The sequence below is a fragment of the Poecilia reticulata genome, linkage group LG15 (genome assembly GCF_000633615.1).
Source record: "Poecilia reticulata strain Guanapo linkage group LG15, Guppy_female_1.0+MT, whole genome shotgun sequence".
NCBI classification, from domain to species: Eukaryota; Metazoa; Chordata; class Actinopteri; order Cyprinodontiformes; family Poeciliidae; genus Poecilia; species Poecilia reticulata.
The window spans coordinates 16,970,415-16,990,766 of NC_024345.1; the positions used below are offsets into that span (position 1 = coordinate 16,970,415).

At 37.3% G+C, this 20,352-nt stretch overlaps 1 protein-coding gene across 1 annotated transcript in view; it reads right to left on the minus strand.

The window, feature by feature from the left end:
- Positions 1 to 1,304: 1,304 nt before the first annotated feature.
- LOC103476920 (canalicular multispecific organic anion transporter 1-like) overlaps positions 1,305 to 20,352 on the minus strand; it is a 25,854-nt gene continuing 6,806 nt past the window's right edge. Inside the window, exons 6-32 of the mRNA XM_008429666.2 lie at positions 19,680 to 19,735; positions 19,257 to 19,503; positions 18,930 to 19,108; positions 18,360 to 18,537; positions 16,857 to 17,111; positions 15,918 to 15,983; positions 15,656 to 15,793; positions 15,421 to 15,567; positions 15,253 to 15,337; positions 15,076 to 15,142; positions 14,438 to 14,564; positions 12,770 to 12,946; positions 12,448 to 12,615; positions 11,845 to 12,028; positions 11,566 to 11,707; positions 11,348 to 11,450; positions 11,030 to 11,249; positions 9,667 to 9,821; positions 9,343 to 9,498; positions 7,337 to 7,536; positions 7,080 to 7,206; positions 6,851 to 6,952; positions 5,753 to 5,896; positions 3,386 to 3,544; positions 3,135 to 3,301; positions 2,656 to 2,850; positions 1,305 to 1,622 (exon numbers count right to left, since the gene is read on the minus strand). Of these exons, the coding sequence (XP_008427888.1) occupies positions 1,493 to 1,622; positions 2,656 to 2,850; positions 3,135 to 3,301; positions 3,386 to 3,544; positions 5,753 to 5,896; positions 6,851 to 6,952; positions 7,080 to 7,206; positions 7,337 to 7,536; positions 9,343 to 9,498; positions 9,667 to 9,821; positions 11,030 to 11,249; positions 11,348 to 11,450; positions 11,566 to 11,707; positions 11,845 to 12,028; positions 12,448 to 12,615; positions 12,770 to 12,946; positions 14,438 to 14,564; positions 15,076 to 15,142; positions 15,253 to 15,337; positions 15,421 to 15,567; positions 15,656 to 15,793; positions 15,918 to 15,983; positions 16,857 to 17,111; positions 18,360 to 18,537; positions 18,930 to 19,108; positions 19,257 to 19,503; positions 19,680 to 19,735 (4,074 nt within the window). The 3' untranslated portion in view covers positions 1,305 to 1,492. The remainder of the gene's footprint in view (positions 1,623 to 2,655; positions 2,851 to 3,134; positions 3,302 to 3,385; positions 3,545 to 5,752; positions 5,897 to 6,850; positions 6,953 to 7,079; positions 7,207 to 7,336; positions 7,537 to 9,342; positions 9,499 to 9,666; positions 9,822 to 11,029; positions 11,250 to 11,347; positions 11,451 to 11,565; positions 11,708 to 11,844; positions 12,029 to 12,447; positions 12,616 to 12,769; positions 12,947 to 14,437; positions 14,565 to 15,075; positions 15,143 to 15,252; positions 15,338 to 15,420; positions 15,568 to 15,655; positions 15,794 to 15,917; positions 15,984 to 16,856; positions 17,112 to 18,359; positions 18,538 to 18,929; positions 19,109 to 19,256; positions 19,504 to 19,679; positions 19,736 to 20,352) is intronic.

Sequence of the window (20,352 nt, forward strand, 5' to 3'; positions counted from 1 at the left end):
CTGTTTTCACAAGCAGTAGAGACCCAAATGGAAATAAAACAAAATAAAATGCAGAATTTTTTGCAGTACTCTAGATATTGTTCAGAACAGCAGTGATTAAAAATATGAGGAAGAGGGGGAATGATAGGCTCCTCAGCTAAAGACAATCTTAAATGCATTAAAATGGAAATCAAAATCAACAAGATGTGGAAGAAAAATATGATTTGTATGAATCAAAACACGGCAAAAATGGCAAAGTCTCTGTCCACGTTCAGCTCTGAGGTGATTAAAGAAGGTCTTCGCCTGTTATAGTCTTTCACTGTTGTTGACAGTCTGCTTCAAGATTTTACTTTCCAGGCAGGAATGCTATTCCACACATAAAGATCTCAAACTAGTCTGCTCATTCTGACAACAAGAACAAGGCAGTTTGCCCAGACAAATGTCACTCACTTGGTACTCTCTCTTTGTAAACCTGAAAGATGCAGTATGTGAAAATCTGAGCATGTACCAAACAACCACGCCATTTTCAAAGACTGAACACCCTTTCTTTCAGATTTTGATGTTTGGTTTTAACTCCAGCAAATGATCTTTGCTATGGTGTGATGCCTAAATGCATTGTAATATTAAGAATAAAGGAGAAAAGTATCTGTCCTAGAAAGTTTCAAACAACTTACAGAATTTTCCTCTTTTGGAAGTTTTTTAAACCTCGAAAATCATCTCATCAATGATGAGACGATAGTATGAGCAGCATAACAGGATGCAGACAGACATTTTATGTTTCTCTGTTGGTGGAAGCAGTCAGGAGAAATGATGGTCACAAAATCCAAAATTTGTGTTTTGCACTGATCAGTCTGAACTGATTACACCGAGACTCTGAAGCCTGAAGCTCTTTTTTTTAAGCTGCTACTTTTTTCTGTTGTTTAATCCCATCATCTTGCTTGCCTTTCATTTTAAATTTCCTTATATCTGAAAATGCATTTAGCAAATTACTTAGTGGATGCAACACTTGTTGCCTTCATGGCAGACGGGTTGAGGGTCTGTGTGTGTCCGCAGCACTGCTAAATAAAGGTATGTGATTACTTAGCCTAAAAATGGCTTAGTTTGTATCCATTTTAAGACAAAAATGTCTTTTAAGAGTATTTTTGCCCCACTGATTGTATTTAAATATTTATTTTGACAACCCTACTCAAATTAATTACATTGTAGTCACCAATGTGAAAGACGGTGCCAAAAGAGCTCGTTGACAAAAGGACATAGCAATTCAGTTCCTTTAAAGATCTAATTTGGTCATAAAATAAAAAATAAAATAGCAAATAAATGACACATTAGTTCAGAAAGAACGTTTATTGTTCCCATATAAAATTATATACATGTTCAATATCATTTCTTCATATTGTTTCCTATAAATACGAAAAAATTGCGATGTTTCTTAATAGTTTTTGGACAAAACCAGAAAAAAGAAATTCTGAAAATTAAGGCATCTCTAAAAACAAACACATTAAAGCACTTCTCATTAAAGAGATGTTAGGTTTTCTGCTGTTATTCCAGCATCTTTTGCCATGGAGTAGAAATGGCCTCTCTTTTCCATCAGATTGCTTGGAGAATCAAATTCTACGATTTGACCAGCATCAAGGACCATCACCCTGTGGAGCAGGAACATGTGTTAACGTCATAACACACTGAGCAGTGTTTATTCTGACAGCGATAACAGAAAACACAGCAAAATGAAAGAGACATGCACATGCACTGTTTGTGTTTTATGCAGAACAACAAAGTTAGTGAAGAAACAAATATGAACAGTAGGCAATATGAGGATAACTAACTTTTTCATTATATTTTAAAGGCCATTCTCCGCTTTGAGTCTGTTTCAGGGTTTCATGTTTATTTTCACTGACATTATTTCCCATTCAAGCTTTAAAAATATTTTAGAAAAAATCAGTTGCAGTTCTGTAAAAATGTAATGCGTTTTGTCTTCAGGTGGTGTAGGTCGCAACATAAACAGTTATCTTATTCCAACATATTCTGTATGACGGCATGTCTCAAGGCATCACTTGTCAATATTGACTTTAAAAATGTGAGTTATGGGCTAGGAAGTGGTCATGTCTATGGTGCTGCTTTAACATGCTTTAAATGTAAAGACCTATAAATCTGTCACTCATTTCATATTTGAGTCATTCTTCCCCGACTTGAAAACAGAGACGTTTCACAACATATCAAGTGAGAAAGAATTGCACCATTTATGTGCAAAAAGCTGCACACTTAAAGCCCTTTTAAGTAATGTTCAGTTTCAGTGATTGATTAGATAGTGCTGTATAGTTATAGCACCTACTCTGTGTTACTCATTCAGTCTAAAGAGGAACTAGTTAAATAATTTGAGTGTGAATTATTTCATATTAATTTTGTTTTTTTAATTTTTCTTATTCATTTTAGATTGTATTTATTCCAGATTTTATATTTTGAATTTTGCTTTTATATTTTATATTCCCTTTTATTTTTGTATGAGCCTATGTCGATTGATTGATTCATTGATTGATTCATTGATTGATTCATTGATTGATTGATTGATTGATTGAGATTTTAAATCATTTGAGTCTCCCTCAGACACAAACAAGCATTTAAAGTAGAATGAAGCATCTGTCAGGACATTTCAGACTCTTGTGCTGAACTCGGACTCACCTGGAGCTGTCCATGATGCTGTGCAGACGGTGGGCGATGGTGAGCACCGTGCAGTGGGAGAACTCTTTGCGGATCGTAGTCTGAATCAGGTCGTCTGTCTCCAGGTCAACGGCTGCAGTGGCCTCATCCAGGATCAGGATTCGAGACTTTCTCAGCAGAGCCCGAGCCAGACACAGCAGCTGCCTCTGACCGACACTGGAAGAGACGGGCAGATGTTCAGATCTTATCTGGAGCTCTCAGAAATTAAAATAAAAGCCCAGGTTGGACTGAAGTGTTGTGTACATGTGGCACAAACATCTTATTTTAGGAAGGAATTGTGTTGGGAACGATATTGTTTTGGAATAATCAATTGTTAATTATTTGCAGTTTACTGAAAACTCAAGCATTCCAGCAGTTTACAAACAGCTGTATGTTTTCACATTCTGCATTTCTTTACTGTGACTTGAATTGTAATCACAGTTTAAGTTTATGCTGCCCACCTGAGGTTTTCTCCTCCCTCTGCAACCTCATGCTGTAATTCTTCCTTCAGTCCAGCTACATAATTCTTCAGATGAGACAGCTCAAGCACTCTCCACAGCTCCTCATCGCTGAATTTGTCAAATGGATCCAAGTTCATCCTCAGCGTCCCAGAGAACAAGACTGGATCCTGTGCTCCAGAAGCAGATAGGTTAGTGTACCAAGCAGAAAAGATGACCTTGTTTCTGCATTTGTTTTTGTCTTCGATGTTTACCTGTGGGATGATTGTGAGTCTGTTTCTTAGATCGTGCAGTCCAATTTTAGAGATATCTACATTATCAATTAGGATACGTCCATCAGCTGCTTCAATTATACGAAACAGGCAGTTTGTCAGGCTCGATTTTCCAGCTCCAGTGCGGCCCACTATACCAATCTGAAGGTAATGAAAGAAAACTTCAATTTAGCATAAAATTGAGATCCAAAATATGATAATTGATTTTTTTTTTGCTTTACCCATCTTTTAGAAGACAGAAACAGTTTGAATAGCATGAATAAATACAATTATTTGACATTTTTACTGCACCCAATAACTGCATTAATGTTACGTTTACTGTGTTATTTAAAGCCAAGGAATGTGTCAATCTAAAGTTGTGGGTCTCCTGGAGAGCTTTCTCAAACTCCAGATCTGAAGGGACGGACAATCCTGACACAATCTGGTGTGTTAATAATGTGGTGCCATCATGCAACTGGACATACAAGGGTACAGTTTGTTCATTTGTGCATTTAATATGACAAATGTAAGACATACAAAAATGTCAGTGTCATTTGGAGTATCCCTATGTTTTGTCAAGGCTCAACATTCCTTCAAATCAAAAGAACAGTGGAAAAAGACCAATTGCAGAGCAGCAACATTAGTCATTAATAACTACAATGTGCAAAGCAAAGAACCTAATTTAAGAAGTCTAAAACTAAATCTACTGGTAAATTCTGTCCACACACAAATAGCTTCAAAAATAACATTTTGTAAGACAAATGATCATCCAAAGATTGACATCAGAGAGGTGCTAGAGTCTGTTCCTTTTATGCCCTTAACTACAATGTTCAAGGTGTGAGACCAATACTGTATGTGATCTGTTTTGTCACCTCCAGCAACATGTGCACAGAAAACTCTCTGTATTGCAGAGGGAGCTACCCTATGCACACCTTACACAAATCAAATACATTTTACAATTTCATATATTTTTAGACATTTCTAGTATGTAAACTAGGATAGTTTACATACTAGAATTCCTTCAGGAATTCTAGTATGTAATAGGATAGTTCTATATATGTTTTTTAAAGCTGAGAACAAAAAAATGTTTCCTCTTTGTACAATAAACTGAAACCAGCCAAACCAATATTGACATTCTTTATAAGTAAGGTTTAATACAGAAGAAATGTGAATTATTATCATCTACAGCTATCAGGTTTCTAAGCAATACACATTGGTCTTATTTTTTTGTTAATTTAGTGCATATCAAACAAATGACTTGGACTGGTATGAGGCACAAAAGTCCCAAATGGAACATCTGTAGTGCTAGGTGATTTATTGCATTAAAAAAGTAAACTTATGTCTCTGACATCTGCTATTTGCTCCTTTCTTTCTAGATGTGGTTTGTCCAGATGTAATGCCAATACCAGAATAATAAAAAAAATCAAGTCTCATCAACAAAATAATCCAGGAAACATATAGGTGGCCTAAATTAGGCCGCAAATAAAATTAGCTGAGCGCAACAAAGTCAACAAGAGATGAGCGCCGTTTTCTAAAGATGAAAGCCTAAGATAAAGAAGAGAAGAATATGGTTGATTTATTTCATAGCTCACAACAGACCTATCCTATCTGTGCTTGTAGCTCACAGTGTTGTTATTATCGTCTAATTAGAAAGTTCTTTTTATAATTATCCAGAATTATTTCACAATTTATTCAATATTCTAATTTACTGCAGATTGAGGTTCTTCAAGTTTGGCTGTTTTTCTTGATTTAAAAGAAATGGGAACAACATTTGCCCATAAATATGGTCCGTTAAAGCACCGTCCCCTTTTAGCTATTGTCTTTTCTCTTTGAAGTCTGATATTTTCTCTACAATGATATGAAGGTTAATACTTGACATTTAGGCTTAGGGTAAATCTACTGAGCTTCATTCCCTTATAGTTTAAAATATAATGCTTAAGTTGGTATCTGTATGCAGAATTTGTGACAGGCAATGAGCTTAGAAAATCTAAATAAAAAGGTGTAGAACTAAAAACCTGGCAGCTGTTTGCATTTCTTCAAAGAATGATTATGCTCAGTTAAAATAAAGTTAAACTACTTAAAAACTACAGTTTTGTATGAGTTTACATTTTGATTTAGTTCAATTTGCATGTTATTTCCTTTTTGATAATAACCGGTTGCCCTTCAGGTGATCAAATTCAGATTGTTTGCCAATAAATGAGATGCAATGAGTCGACCTTAATATAACCCTGCTGGTATAAAATGAACACACGCACACATTTATTAATTCAAACCCCCTTTTTTTTGTTTTTGAATGATAGAAGGTTGTTTTATATGGTTCATAAACAGTGACACACACCTACATTAAAAGAAAATCTCCCACACACAAACCTTCTCAGTGCTGCCAATGTCACAGGAAATCCCTTTCAGGACCAGGTCCAGTTCAGGTCTGTAGCGGACCTTGTAGTCTACAAACTGCAGCCTTCCCGCTTCAGGCCACTTCTCTGAAGGCCGATCCTGAGTCACCCAGGGAGCCTGAAGAAGAACAGGCTCATCAGTGACGTTATCAAATTAGGCTGATAATGCTCAGGATGTATCCATGAAGTATATCTGGTGGTACTATTCAAATGTATAACATTCATGTGTATATAACATCATTGTAATATGGACATAACAGTATTGCATACCAGTGTATAATCCTAATGGCAGTGGAACGCACGATGCCATGAGAATATCGTAATTTCCAATTTGCCTTACTACGCAGCTCAACCAGTTGTATACACGATTTGATAACCACACAATATAGGCGGACACAGATAGGTAAACACTGCTGAGTGTCAAAGCTCCAACACATGCTCACCACTCTAAAATGTCGACTCAGCTGTTACAGCAAACAGGCTGGATGCTTTCAAGTGAAAGTGAAAGGCATTCCTTACTGTCTTGTTAATTTGGCTAATATATGTCTGAGCACTCGGAGGCGACCCGACGGTTTAAAAGGGCAAAAAACTAAAAGAATGGGACACCGAATAATTAAACACAGGTTCTTGTTTGATTATTGCATCTAGTGTGTCAGATGCAAATCTGAGTTAATAAATTCAGTTGAACAATTAGGATACAGTCCTATATATTCCTTTTTTGCAGCACAAAGCAGACATAGTACATGTAGGCAACAATCAGTTTCTCCAAATGTTATGCCAAAAATCCTGTGACAGGATATATGAAAAAGAAGAAAAGAAAGAAAAGCTGATGTCATGGAAATGTATATGGTGATTTTACAGTAGAATACTGTGAAATTCACTGAGCATGTGAAAACAGCTCACATACTTGAAAAAATCACCACAGCAATTGATGCTTAAATAATTTCTCCATTCTCCATTTCCTCACGCTGTGATCCAAGTAACATATGTCTTCTATATGCCATACAAATGTCAACACAGGAAACAGTGAGACAGCAGATTTGTAGTGGAGAAATAATGAAAGACAACATACCTCATTCTCAAGCTCAGAGTATTCACTGACTCTCTCCACAGCTACAATGTTGGTCTCCAGCTCTGAGGTCATCCTTACCAGCCAGTTGAGGGTTTGAGTTACCTGGAAATCCAAAGAAGGAATAGAAATTAAATTGTTTTTGCTGGTTTTGTTAATATCGTCACTAATTACTACTGTTATTTTTGTGCTATTTGTCTTAAAGTACAGTGAAGGAGATTTAGTGACTCACATTAAGGGCATATGATATGGACAGACCAACCAGGCCACTGTCAATGGAGTTCCTGGATATTACAGCAAAAAGAGCAGCAAAAAACACCACAAGGTTTCCCAGAAACTCCAGGCGGATGGCCAGCCATCTGTTGAGTAAAACAAACATCATACACTGAAACCGACAAATATACATTTTGAAAAGGTGCCCCATCAAAAATCTCCCGTCGCTTAGTACTTTGAAAAGTATTATTTTGAAGGTCTCCTTCCATTACTGACCTGTTTGACACGATCCACGGATAGACGCTTTTCAGGTTTTCATCAATAGTTACTTCATTGTGTTTCAGGAAGCGTTCCTGATGGTTGTAGGCTCTTATTACAGACAGACCTGACACAGTCTCACTAAAGTGAGAGTATATAGGCGAGCGAGACACTGAGTCCAGGCGGCGCAGCTGTCGTGAAGTTGCTACGTAGAATCGCTGGTGGTGAAGAGAAAACAAGAAAATTATAACAGTTGGTTTTGGATTCATCATTTTAGAAAAAGCTTCATAAAACCAAGACACTTTTCATCACACCTCTCCCAGAACAGATTGTTTATTTGACAAGATACACTTTTGCAATAAATATTATCTATGTAGTGTGGAGCTTTGCTGCATGTTTATGGGTAATGTGTAGCCCCTGCAGGTCTGTCTATTTTTTCCTGGCTAAATGGGTCAAAATGGTGGCCCATTTTGGAGAGGTACAAAGGAAACCTAGACAGCAGATGAGGATGAGATGGATAGTGGTTGAGGGTGGAAATGCAATGGTGTCCGCTTGAAATGGTGTTTTCTGTTGAACTGAGCTCCAGAAAAAGACCTGCTCCAGACCCTGCCCTGAAAGGTTAGGATTTTTACTGCTGGCCATTTGCCTTTGTTTTTTTTTGTTTTTTTTACTGGACAGTTTTTAGGTCAATATTTTGGTATGTTTTATGTCACTATTTTTAAAATGCTAATGTACCCAAATACAGTAGCAGTGCACCTCACTAAAAATTTGTCGTAAATTTGTCTGGAGACGTTTTATAGAATAGCTTAATTGTTAATGAGCTTCCACAAGTTGATTTTATTCAAATGTTTGACACAGCAAACATATTGGTATGATTACAGCAATGTTAATCACACCAGTCATAATGATCTCCAGCTGGTTTGGTTCAAGACTTGATCTCGTCTTCCTCAGAGTTTGATGCCAGTAACACCCTTCAAAACAGTTGGAACCAGAGTCATAACTCTTCATTAATTTGCTAAACTAAATTCATTGTGTGCAGGCGAAAAGGTAATTGTTTTCATAATTTCTGTGCAAAATGTTTTCACAAACCATGTTACGTATTATAATGTAGTAGAAGCCTGTGAAATACCATGTGCTATTTGTAAATATTTACTAACTTTAAACTTTTAGGGAGCCCTGGAATTTTGAATCGACTGACAACCTGGCATTAGTTTAATTACTGTACACGACACTGTTAACTATTCAGTTTTTAAAAAAAATAAAAAATTAAGTAATACAGGAGAAAGGTGTTCACTTTTTCACAGAATCGTTAAGGCTTCAATCACCAAATTAATGTTTTTAATCTATTTTAGAAAAGATGCTTGTAAACAGATATTTTATACAAAAGCATGAAAGTCTGTGGAGGTTTTCTGCTAATTTTGTTTTTTATAATTTCGTTGATTTAAAAGCAAGGTAGAAGCACTTTAACATCTGTGCCCCAGCTCTGAATGATCGATGACAAGCTGAGTTAAAGTGGAAATCTGTCCTTGTGGTCTGACAATTTAAACATTTTAGAAGTGAAGAGACCAATTTCTCGCAGCTAAAGAGCGGAGGACCCATCTGGCTTATACAGATGATAATAATGGAAGCACGTACAGGTGCTGAGGTAGAGAGCTCGACTGAGAAATCCCCTCAGGCTGTGTGCTATTTCACCATGCAGCTTTCTTCCTGTAAACCTAACTACAGACAAATAGAGTGAATAGGGATGTGAGTCAGTAACGGCAAAGATAAGATGACTTCTGTTCACATCAAGGGGGCTTATTATAAGCCATGCTTGATCCTGAACTCTGCAAGTTAGATGAGGTAAGTTAAAGCCTGTTAGCATTTTTTGTGTATTAGTACTAACAGAGGATGAAACTAAGACAGGAGAGTCACTTAGTGTACCAGATTAAAAAAAATTAAAATATCATATTATTGTTTTGTGGTACTTTATCATTTATTCTTTTCCATATTGTTTCACTCTGCTTGTGTTTGGGTTCACTCACCTGCACAAAAAAGTAAATCACAGCCAGAGGAATGATGATGATGGTGAAGAATGGAGTCGCCAGACAGATGACAAACAGTGTCCCCAGTACGCCAAGTAGACACAAGATCCAGGAGCGGAATGACTGAGGGATGGCTTCATCTACTGTGAACATGTCCTACAGGAAGACAAGAAGAGTGTAAGATGACTTACTATTGTTAATCTTTAATTAGTTACTTATAATGATTGAGTGCAGACTAAAGCAGTAAAATCTCAAAGTTGATTTGCAAGGGTGAATAAATACAGCAATAATAAAAAAAATAAAAATACATAAATAGAGCCCCACCTTGGCAAATCGGTTGACGACTCTTCCAATTGGTGTTGTGTCAAAGAAAAGCATAGGGACTCTGAGAATGTTGTTTAGCAGTCTTGAATGCAGAATCCGAGAAGCGTTGACTGAGGCATTGGCTAGGAGAAGTGTGCCAAGGAACACTAAAATACCTGTAACATAAGCAGTTATATATGGTGAATGTCCCATGTGAATGTCAATGACACACACAAACAGAACAAACAACCATTCTGCCCAAAATCACACCTAAGATAAGCTCAGACTGAGCTATTAACCTAATATTTGTGGTTTTGGACTGTTAGGAAAAGCTGCAGTGACAGGTGAAAAAACCCTGCATGCACATGACCATTTTCTTGAAAGTCATCAATGCAAAATGTTATACCACCATGAAACACTTAGGCACCAGCAACATCATTCTCCACAAAAAATATAGTTGTAGACATTGAAATTAAAGCTCACATTATTTCATACAGATTGTTATATGTGCATTTCTGTGGAAAAAAATATTTTTTCATTCTGCTTTAAGAAAGATATAAATGAAAAAGCAGTAAAGTTCTAAAATAAATCTATAGCACACATTCCCATATCTATATTGTTTATGTCACATCATGCTTATTTACAAGATAATTCAACTTCTGATTCTTTAGCAAGTACTTCCCACTGGTCTATAGAACCAGAACATGGCTGCAAAAATACATTGAATGTTAAAAAACTTTAATGTAGGATGTTTACCACCTTCGCAAAGCTAAGTTTTCAACCACAATACCAGCTCAGTATTCTCCATTGTCTTTTCCAACAGTTTGCAGATCAACAATGTTCCTATTAAAGAGAAGCTGTGAAGGTTTATAATTGAATAGCTATTTTTTTCCACTGCCTGAAATGACTTGGAGGTTGAACAAATTTCAGACCCTGCTGTTTCAGCAAAGAACATTAAACAATAAGACACACAAAATAACAATAAAAGAGAAAGTCATTAACTCAAGGTTGAACATCATTAAGCAAAAAAGTGTTATTTATGTGCAAACTGGTGCATAGAATTAAAAAAGTATGTATTTCCCTATTCAGATCCTGTCACTCTTGGATAGAAAATGTATGCTCTTGAATCTACACCTCGTAAAATAATGTTGAGTCACTTTCAGTGCAATCTCAAGTCATTAGAGATTAAACACTTCAGAAAACCGTGAATATTACATGATTTCTACAACCCCCACAAAATCTGAAATATTCAACTTAACTGCTACGCCATAACCATAGCCCAAGTTACAACTTGTCAGCCCAGGTGACTATGTAAGTGAGATATTGTAGTGTAAGCAAAGCAAATGACTTAAATTTGAAACTTATAAAATAAAAGGGCAATTACCTTGAGCCAGTCCAAGAGCACCAAACACTCCTACCCTGGTGTCCCTCTTCTGGGCAGGGTAGGTGATGTTATAGTAATCTGCTGCATCATTTGTCCAGTCACTCAGCCACAAGTTTTGACCAATGAATGCAACATTCTGGATGAAGTAAATGAAGAAGATCCAAAAAGTATACCACCATCCCATGGCTCTCAGGTACTGGAGATACACTGAGAATTTTACCTGGATGTTAATGAGAGAGCACACTAAGAAGACAGGCTCTACAGTTTCATCTATTGGTTTACTTCAGTTGATATACGTGGTAGGCCCAAAATGCATACCTGCCCTGTTTCCATAGTCTCCTTCTCTATTAGCCTTTGACCTTTCTTTGTCTTACCAACATCTTCAGTTGGTTTTAAAGTGCTGTTTTTCCTTAATCTGAAACTGTAGAAAAGACAACAGATATATAAAAAAAACATGAGTACAAGAATATATTTTGAATGAGAAGTATCAAGAAAGACAATGTCATTTGTTACTTAAGACAACAATGTGATCAAACCTGGACCCAGTTCCTCTTTGGCTGCGACGGATGCTGTTTTCTCTTTTCAGTGTGAACGAAACAGCGTCCTCTAGAGGAGAGTCTGCCTGAGCGTCATCTCTCTCAGGGATGGTTTCTAAGTCTTCTATATCTTGGTAACCATCTGCAAAGGCATTGATCAAAAACCATCCATATGATTACACAGTATAGGATGCTCAATGCAGCATCATTTTCTGTAATGATCCAATACACACATACTGTAATAATACAGCTTTTTATACCCACGAATGATGTAATTACCTTCTTTTGAATGCGTCTGATTACTTTGCTCTTTGGCGTATGTGTCCAAAAAGTCTGAAAAAGCCCCTTTACTAGCACGAAGGCTCTGGTAGGAGCCAACCTCGGAAACCTGTCCGTTTACTAAAACTACTACTTCATCTACGTAAGGCAGGAAGCTGATTCCGTGAGTCACCAGGACACGAGTCTGCAGGGAAAAAAGCACATTCAATAATAAATGCATATTTTCTATTTTAGCTCTTTTTGCCTATATCGATAAAAAAAATATGGTAAACATTAGAGATAACAGCCTAATTTAAATAAACTTTTATCTAAAGGGTTTCTTTTAATATAGTTCAGCCACTAAGAAACAGTGAACTACTTACAGTTCCTGCCATTATTTTTCGGAAATTCTCATAATTGCAGCGAGTATCATAAGTTCAAATCAAATAAATTGGGTTTTCATGTAACAGGAAAAGGCAATGTCAAAAATAGAGTCTGTATAAGATGTGATGGATGCACCCATCATGTTTATTATCTGTACAAGTCTTCGGGTGTTTGTGTGGACTGGGTTTGTTTCACTTTCAGTTTTAGTGTTGTAGACACTAGAGCAGGACAAGTACAAACCCTGTTTTTTAGAATTCCTTTGGGTCCAATGACATTATCAAATAGATGCTTTCCAACATGAGAGTCCACAGCAGACAGGGGGTCATCCAACAGTAAAATATCAGCCTCACTGTAAGCTGCTCTGGCCAAGCTGACGCGCTGCTTCTGACCTCCTGAGAGATTGATACCCTAAGAACAAAAATGAGAGCACACACTTGATAATATGAGGCTTCATAACCCCACAAGGTTTTTATTTTACCTCACAGCCATATAACATTCGGTCAAAACTCACATTGTGAGCAGACCTACATGTCTGAATCAAAATCTAAATACACAAACCTACCTTTTCCCCAATCTCAGTGAGATCTCCTGCAGACAGCAGCTTAAGGTCTGGGCCCAGAGCACACGCCTCCAGTATGTCTTCAAACCTCTGCTCTTCGTAGGGAGAGCCGAACAAGATGTTATCCCGCAGAGTGGCATTTTGGATCCAGGCTTGCTGTGGTACAAATGCAAGAGAGCCCTGGGTGGAAATACAAAAAGCACATAAGGCGCAAGTCTCATGTAGCCACACTCTTACTTTCAGATTGAATGCCACTTATTTTGCATTAGGGTTGGATTGTTTCCAGTAATAAGCAACTCTGATGATTAAACGGGAGCTTTCATGTTTCCTTGAGCTTCTTCAAGCTTTCATGCTTGATCTATGGGCCCATAGATCTATGGGCTATGCAAAACATGTTCATTAAATGTTTTGCAAAACAAAACCCATTCTCAGATTATGAGATGTGCCCTGCACTTTTGCTGGTTTAGTGTCTCTTGTCATTTGAAATCCAAATAAACATCTGCTGGCTGTGCCCCCTATGGCTATAGCTTAACATTTACACTTGCACTTCACGCAGGTGAGATTTGTTTCAAGCATGAATGGTACGTCAACAACAAAACACTGCAGCACACACAGTTATAAATTCAGTCGACCTCAAGCTGGAAGTAGTAGAGACACAAGTGGAAGTAGAAATACGTGCAAAAAGTGAATAAGAGAAGCCGAAATAAAATATTAAAACACACATTCCAATTTCTGAAAACGTTACAATGTCAATGATAGACATTTCTAAGAAAATGAAATGGTTATGGTGTTGTATTCATACACCGATTAAATCAACGTTCCACTTAATGGCTGTTTTGTACGTCTTTCAAGGACGTCTTTTTTGTGATGTTGCCAATTAGCAGAATATTATATACTGCTCAAAAAAATAAAGGGAACACTTAAACAACACAATATAACTCCAAGTAAATCAAACTTCTGTGAAATCAAACTGTCCACTTAGGAAGCAACACTGATTGACCCGACGAGGGTCCCCGTTGTCAATCAGTGTTGCTTCCTAAGTGGACAGTTTGATTTCACAGAAGTTTGATTTACTTGGAGTTATATTGTGTTGTTTAAGTGTTCCCTTTATTTTTTGAGCAGTGTATATTTTAGATTAATCTGATATATGACTTTTTTTGTATTATTATATTACAGAACTTTTTCCTCAAACACAATGATATGATTGTTAGAGCAATAAAGCAGCTACTAGAAAGTTTTAAGAGTAAATTTGACAATGGATATTATAAATCAATGTGGATCTTTGTCTTTTCTTCAACTTCCCCACAATGTTTTTATTGATTCAAGAAAGCTTGTTATATCATCTCTGTTGCATTTATATAAACGTTTTTAAGTGCAACTGTGCTCCCCCTATGCAAATCCTTTTGAAAGAAATATCAAATAGATAATAGAAAAAAGGGTAAAAACAAGATATCATTAATTACTGAAATCTTTAAAATTTTCTCTACAGGTTTCTCGAAAGCAGTTTTTCTGAGCAGAAAAATAACAACCAATACTTCACTGGACCACCCAATGATTCAAGCTTGAATCTTTTCATAAGGGATTAAAAACACACTTAAGAAAAAAGAAGATCTCATTAAGCATACTAATGCAATTCAATAAACATTAATCAAGCCTTTAATCAAGCAGTACCCGAATGTTGATGAAGCCTTTGGTGCTGTGCATCTCCCCTAGGAGGGCTGACATGAGTGATGATTTCCCTGAGCCCACAGCTCCCACTACGGCTACCAGCCGACCAGGTTTGATATCCAGCGACACACTGGGAAGCACAGACAGGAATCATATTGTGCATCCTCCTAATTATTTTAAAGATTTAGAGGGAATTTTGTGGCTTAATATTGCGATACACATATGGCTGAAACCAGATATGCACATAAACTTTGTAAAAAGATCATAACCTTTTTCTTGTTTTTGCTTTTCAGCATCTGATATTATAATTCACATTTGAGTTACGTGAAGGCCTAATTCTGTATCTACCTAAGACATCCAGAAAAAACCTGTGCCAGCATGAAAAAAAAAAATCAAAGAAACCATTCAGGATACAAGACAGAGAATTGTAGAGCTCCACGGGTCTGGAAACTGTACTGTTTGGTACAGTTTCCAAAAATAAAAAACTTCTTCAATGTTCTGTTGTTATTCTGGCATATTGTAAATAGGGGGAAAAAAAACAGCAATCCTAACTTTAAAAAAACAGCAAAAGTTTAGTCTGACTTAACATCTGGTTTCAACTGTGCCCAGGAATTCTTGTACAATAAACAAAGCAAACATACTTTTTCAGTAGAGGCTCAGAGTCTTTTTCCCAAGCAAAGGACCCGTCGGATATGCTGATAACAGAATCTAAAAGAAAAACGATTAATGCAGATGAAAAAAAACAAAAAAAAGTAAATCTGACAGATTTGATCAACATGTTATTATCACTTCTTAGGATGGAAAAAAAAGACACTTACTAAAACTAGGGTCATGACGCACGATGTCGCTGTCAAGATCATCTCCTCCCAGAAACTTCTCCAGTCTCTTTTTAGACACCATTGTCTGATGTGTGAAATCAAAAGATAGTTAGAGTTTTACTACAGCTCTGACTTTTGTCCAAGTAGCAATTAGAGCAGTCTATCTACCTGCACAATGGAAGCAATAAGCATCGGAAGCATGGCCAGCGGAAATCGAAGGATGTTGAACAAAGAGATCGAAGTGAAGGCTTTCTCAGCAGTTAATATGTTGTCTGAGCTCACACCAACAAACACAGCAAACGTGGCCAGAGAAACCTGTCCATAAACAAAGCACAGGCTGGGTTAGCATCAAGGACCCTTGCAGGCTTTTAATTTCACTTTGAAAACATCTAACGTGACTCACCAAAGCAGGAGCGCAGCTGAAGATGAAAATGGAGACGGATGAGAGATAGGAAAACTTCCTCATCACCTTCAGTTCTTCTCCTCTGATATCTTCAACTTGAGCCTGGAAGGACGGCTCCCACGCAAACAGCTTCAGAATCTGGCGAGAGATGGTGGACGAGGACAAGGTGAAAACTTGAGACATGAACAAAGTATACCGCAGGATATAAATATGACAAAGAGAGTTCAACTGTCTCCAAACAGGAACAGACAAAATAAATTACCTTGATTCCATTGAGCATTTCGTTCATTATCTTCATTCTCTTGTCTTTGTACTTCATGTTTTCTATCTGAAAAGCAGATGTAAGATACTTCATTATTCATCCTTGTGTTTAACATACATTAACAAAATAGATATCAATATTAACAAGCAATCCAAAAGGGTTGGTAAACATTTATACTCTTAAGTACAAGCATTTATAAAATAAATGCAAGGGCTGATGACCGGAGACTAAATATTATGACTAGGAAACCTTTAGCCTTTTGTCAAGACAAAGTCATAATATAGTATAAAAAGATAAGATTTTATGATGCTACACTGATTTGGATAATGTCATCAACAAGCCAAAAAAGGCAATGTTTACCCTGGAGCATGATGCTAAAGAATTTGTTCAAACACGTGACTTTATAGGTCCACACACAAGAAAGTGTATTGAAGAAAGCTAGTGTCGGAAAAACTGCTATCTTTTTGCTTCAGGACTGGCTTAACAATAAGAATGTGAGAGGTGTGTATGGAGGGTCTTGACCCAATGACTGACTAGGCCTTGTAAATCTACCAGAAACTCAAAAATTCTTGAACTTTGCCTCACTCTTTACTTAAGGCCGCAGTTATCTCAACACACTTCCTCTCAACTTTCCATCAACATGCGTGAGTGCTGCACTCTCTGAACAGAGTGCTCTGCTATGTTGTGTGTAAATAAGTAGTATAAATATGCATACAATTACAAAAGTAATTTTCTTTTACCAATTACCTTTTTGTAGCTTACTGGAAGACATAATAATCAAAAATAACTGAAGGCTTGAAATTTTTCACACTCTCAGTACTATGTCTTAAAACAAATTACGTAAATAAATGTGCATCGTAAAAATACTCTAATTTGAGATTACGGTAACTTGCTGTATGTTGAGTGTGGAAACATTCTCTTTTTATCCCATTTGCTCACCTGGAAATTTCTGGCTTTGTTTGCTAAAAATCCATTAATTGGCACCATTAGCACCATTACTGCCAGCCCAGCTAGTGTTGAAGGTCCCAACTCCAACCACAGGAAAATGATGGACACAATGATCTGCAGAGGGCAGGACCACAGCAGGTGGATGAAGTTGGTCACGTCGTTGAAGCGCTGGGTGTCTGCTGACATGAGGTTTACAGTTTCTCCGACTGTTGACTCTTTGCGGTTGTCATTAGACATCACCAACGCCTTTGAGAGGAGAGAGCGAAAGGAAAGGTGGAGAAAAAAGAAGTTTCACTTCATGAGCACAAAAACTGAAGCCTAGCACACAGAATATTTATTTGTGAAAAAACAAAAGCAACTGCTTAAACAATGCGACATATTGATTGCTACAGTTTCGATAACTGTATGTATGCCATATATTTACTGTTTTTTGTACACAGATTTCAATGAATTTTATGAATTAAGACCTGCTGGGTAAGTAGCAGTAGTTTTTAAAGGGACAGTGCTATGTTTTTTACAGCCACATAGCATCATTTTATTGCGCAATCAAGTAACTATGTTACCTCCAGTTGTTATAAAAATACTGTACATACCAAATATGAATTAAAAGAAATTTGACTTTGTAATTTAACACCTTGAAATTGAGTGTCTGTGTCTTTAAGAAACTCTTGCTCTTTCTGGCACTCCGCCTTCAGGCAGTCATCACAACACTACTCTTCTATTAACCCTTCAACGTTTTTACCAGCATTGCACTGCAGTGTCTAATGAGCTCAGGAGGAGTGCAGCTCCTCCAGCTGTTTTTGCTACGCCAGCTGCTGGTTAGTCTGAAGGAGCTGAGTGGGGGACAGATGCTCTGTGAGGCGGAAGCTCCCAAGATTGGAGACTGCAGCTTTGAGAAGGAGCTTCGATCTCTAGGTCCAGCCAAGCGTTTTGCACAGTCAAATGATTGTCATGGGAAATTAAAGGATTTCTCAAACAGAAATGAAGCAACACTCCAAGTATGTTTATGATGAGACAATAAACTTTAAAAAAAATATATAATACTATCCCTTTAAGTAAATGTTCTGCTGAAAATCACACCCTTGTCCATTTGGCTCTCTGTATCATAGCACAAATTTAACAAACTGACATTAGCTGGTCAATTAGTTATGCTATCTGCTCTGGTGGCCAGCTGCAGTCAGCTGTTAAACAAAACAGACACACTGTCATATCTTAACATCTATCCTTTAAAAACCAATAAATTTGTCTTTGTTGGAAGTAAGGCAAAATTAGTATTTCTTTGGCCAGTTGATTGACAGAGAACAAGATCATGGGAGATGTGGGCTGGGGTATTACTCTATGGTACTTCTACCTGGAAAAAACTCAGATACTTCTGTATCTTCTTTGCAATCTCATCAATAGATCTATAAACTTCATAATCAATTTCTTTTTCTTTCTTTGCAGTTTTGAACCTCTGTTATCCAGCCCCTATAAAGCTGTCATTTTGACTGTTACCTTCTTGTACACAGCAGCCATGAGGGCAGTTCGAACCTTCATCCCCAGAACGAAGCATCGCTGGAAATACTGCTGCAAGAACAAAGATTGTAGAAGAGCCACCACCAGCAGCAGCACGGAATACAAATACCCTTCCCAGGCATAGCTGGATTTGTCCTGAGTGAAGGAGATCATCAACCTGAGTAAGAAAATAAAACATTAACCATTCTATATGATTATTATGTAACGCTCATAATCCTCTCCCAGGCAATCGTATGCCTAGGAGTGTTTTCTTCACTTTCAAATTAGTTTCTGTTTACTTTCGTCTCAAGCTGTCCTTGTGTTATCAGTGGATGTCTCAACTAATCAATGAGGAGTAAACAGTTAAACTATGAAGGTTTAGACATTAACAAGGTTAGACTAGAGCACTGGAACAACTTTGAAGTAATTTTTTTTTCCTGATTCAAAAAATGTAAAACCTGTTTGTATGAGACCTTTGACAAATTTAGTGGGGGAAAAATCTGGTAAAGTCAGGTTAGGACCTACATATAAACTTACATAGTGATTAACCTGTTGATTATTTCTACTTACTTCAGGAGTTGAGGACTGGCAAAAGCCAGAAGATCCTGCAGAAGTTTGAAGAAGGCAGATTCAATCAGGAGCCATTTAAATGACTTGTAGATGGTGGTAATCAGCCATGAATTTGGATAATTTGTGTCCTCCTTCTTTTTCTTCTTCTTATTTTCATCTTCTTTCTTTCCTTTTTCCTCCTGATGTAAAATATGTAAGCACATTCTTTAGGAACACAACAGCATATGGGAACCACCTGGAACAGAATTGGTGTTGTTGTCGAAAATACAATTATTATTGGAGATTAAAGACCTGGACAGGTTGTTTGGTGTAATTAAAGGTTCTCACCATCATCAGTACGTCCTGATTCAGACCTTTCCCCAGACCGTTGCTTTGAGAAGGTGCTTCCATAGATTTGCCTCGATTTTTGATCAGTTTATCCTTCAAGTGTTTTTGAAATCGGATCCGAGCTTTACCCAACTCAAACTGCATGTGACGATTGAAACGCTGGGCGATGTAGGAGGTGCTGTCCACCTCGTTCAGCTCCCACATGTCCTCCTGAACCAGAGGGGTTTTGTAGCCTTTCACCACCATGCTGGAAAAGAAAGAAGAAACCTTAGATTACAGCACAAGAAGTAGCATTATTTAATTTCCCATTTTAGGGGGATTAATGGAAACCACTGAATAAGTTCAGTCTATTTACAATTTCATTCATTCATTCGGCCATTCAAGCTCTTATTCAAATTCTTTCCACTATGGGGTTGAATTCACCTGTTGATCCAGTTAAAAGTGATTCTGTTCAAAAATGCTGCACCAGCCTCTGGATTCTGCAATGCAAAGAACAGAAAACAAAGACATGGAGGCATGTTAAGGTTGTTAGGGGGAAACAAACAAACAAATAAGGATGGAGTTATTTAACATACAGTTCTACAAATATACACATAAAGAAGCTATTAATGTAAAATTCTCACCAGATATAAAAATAGGTTGTGTAATCCTGTGTCTTCAAACTAGTTAAATATATTTCTTAGGTGGGATTTCCACCCATTCTTCTACACAAACTGTCTTCTGAAGGTTCTGGGGGTATTTTTTATGTAATCTGAACTTACTCAATGGATTCATTTCAGGTGATCAACTGGGTTGCTAACAGCCTTAAATTCTTTCTATGAAACCAAGAGATAATCGTCTGCACTGTTTGGGATCACTTTCTTGCAGAAAAATCTAACCTTGTTTCATTTTTGGATTCCAATTAAATATCACTCATTAAATTTCTTCATCTTTCCTGAAATTAAATCTGCAAATACATATTCTAAACTAGCTGTTCTCAACGTGGGCGGTACCGCCCCCCGGGGGGGCGTTCAGAGGACGGCAGGGGGCGCTGGCGGACATTTTTACAAAAGGGGGGCGCTGGGATGCCTTTGGGGGGCGTTTGGTCGAAGGTAAA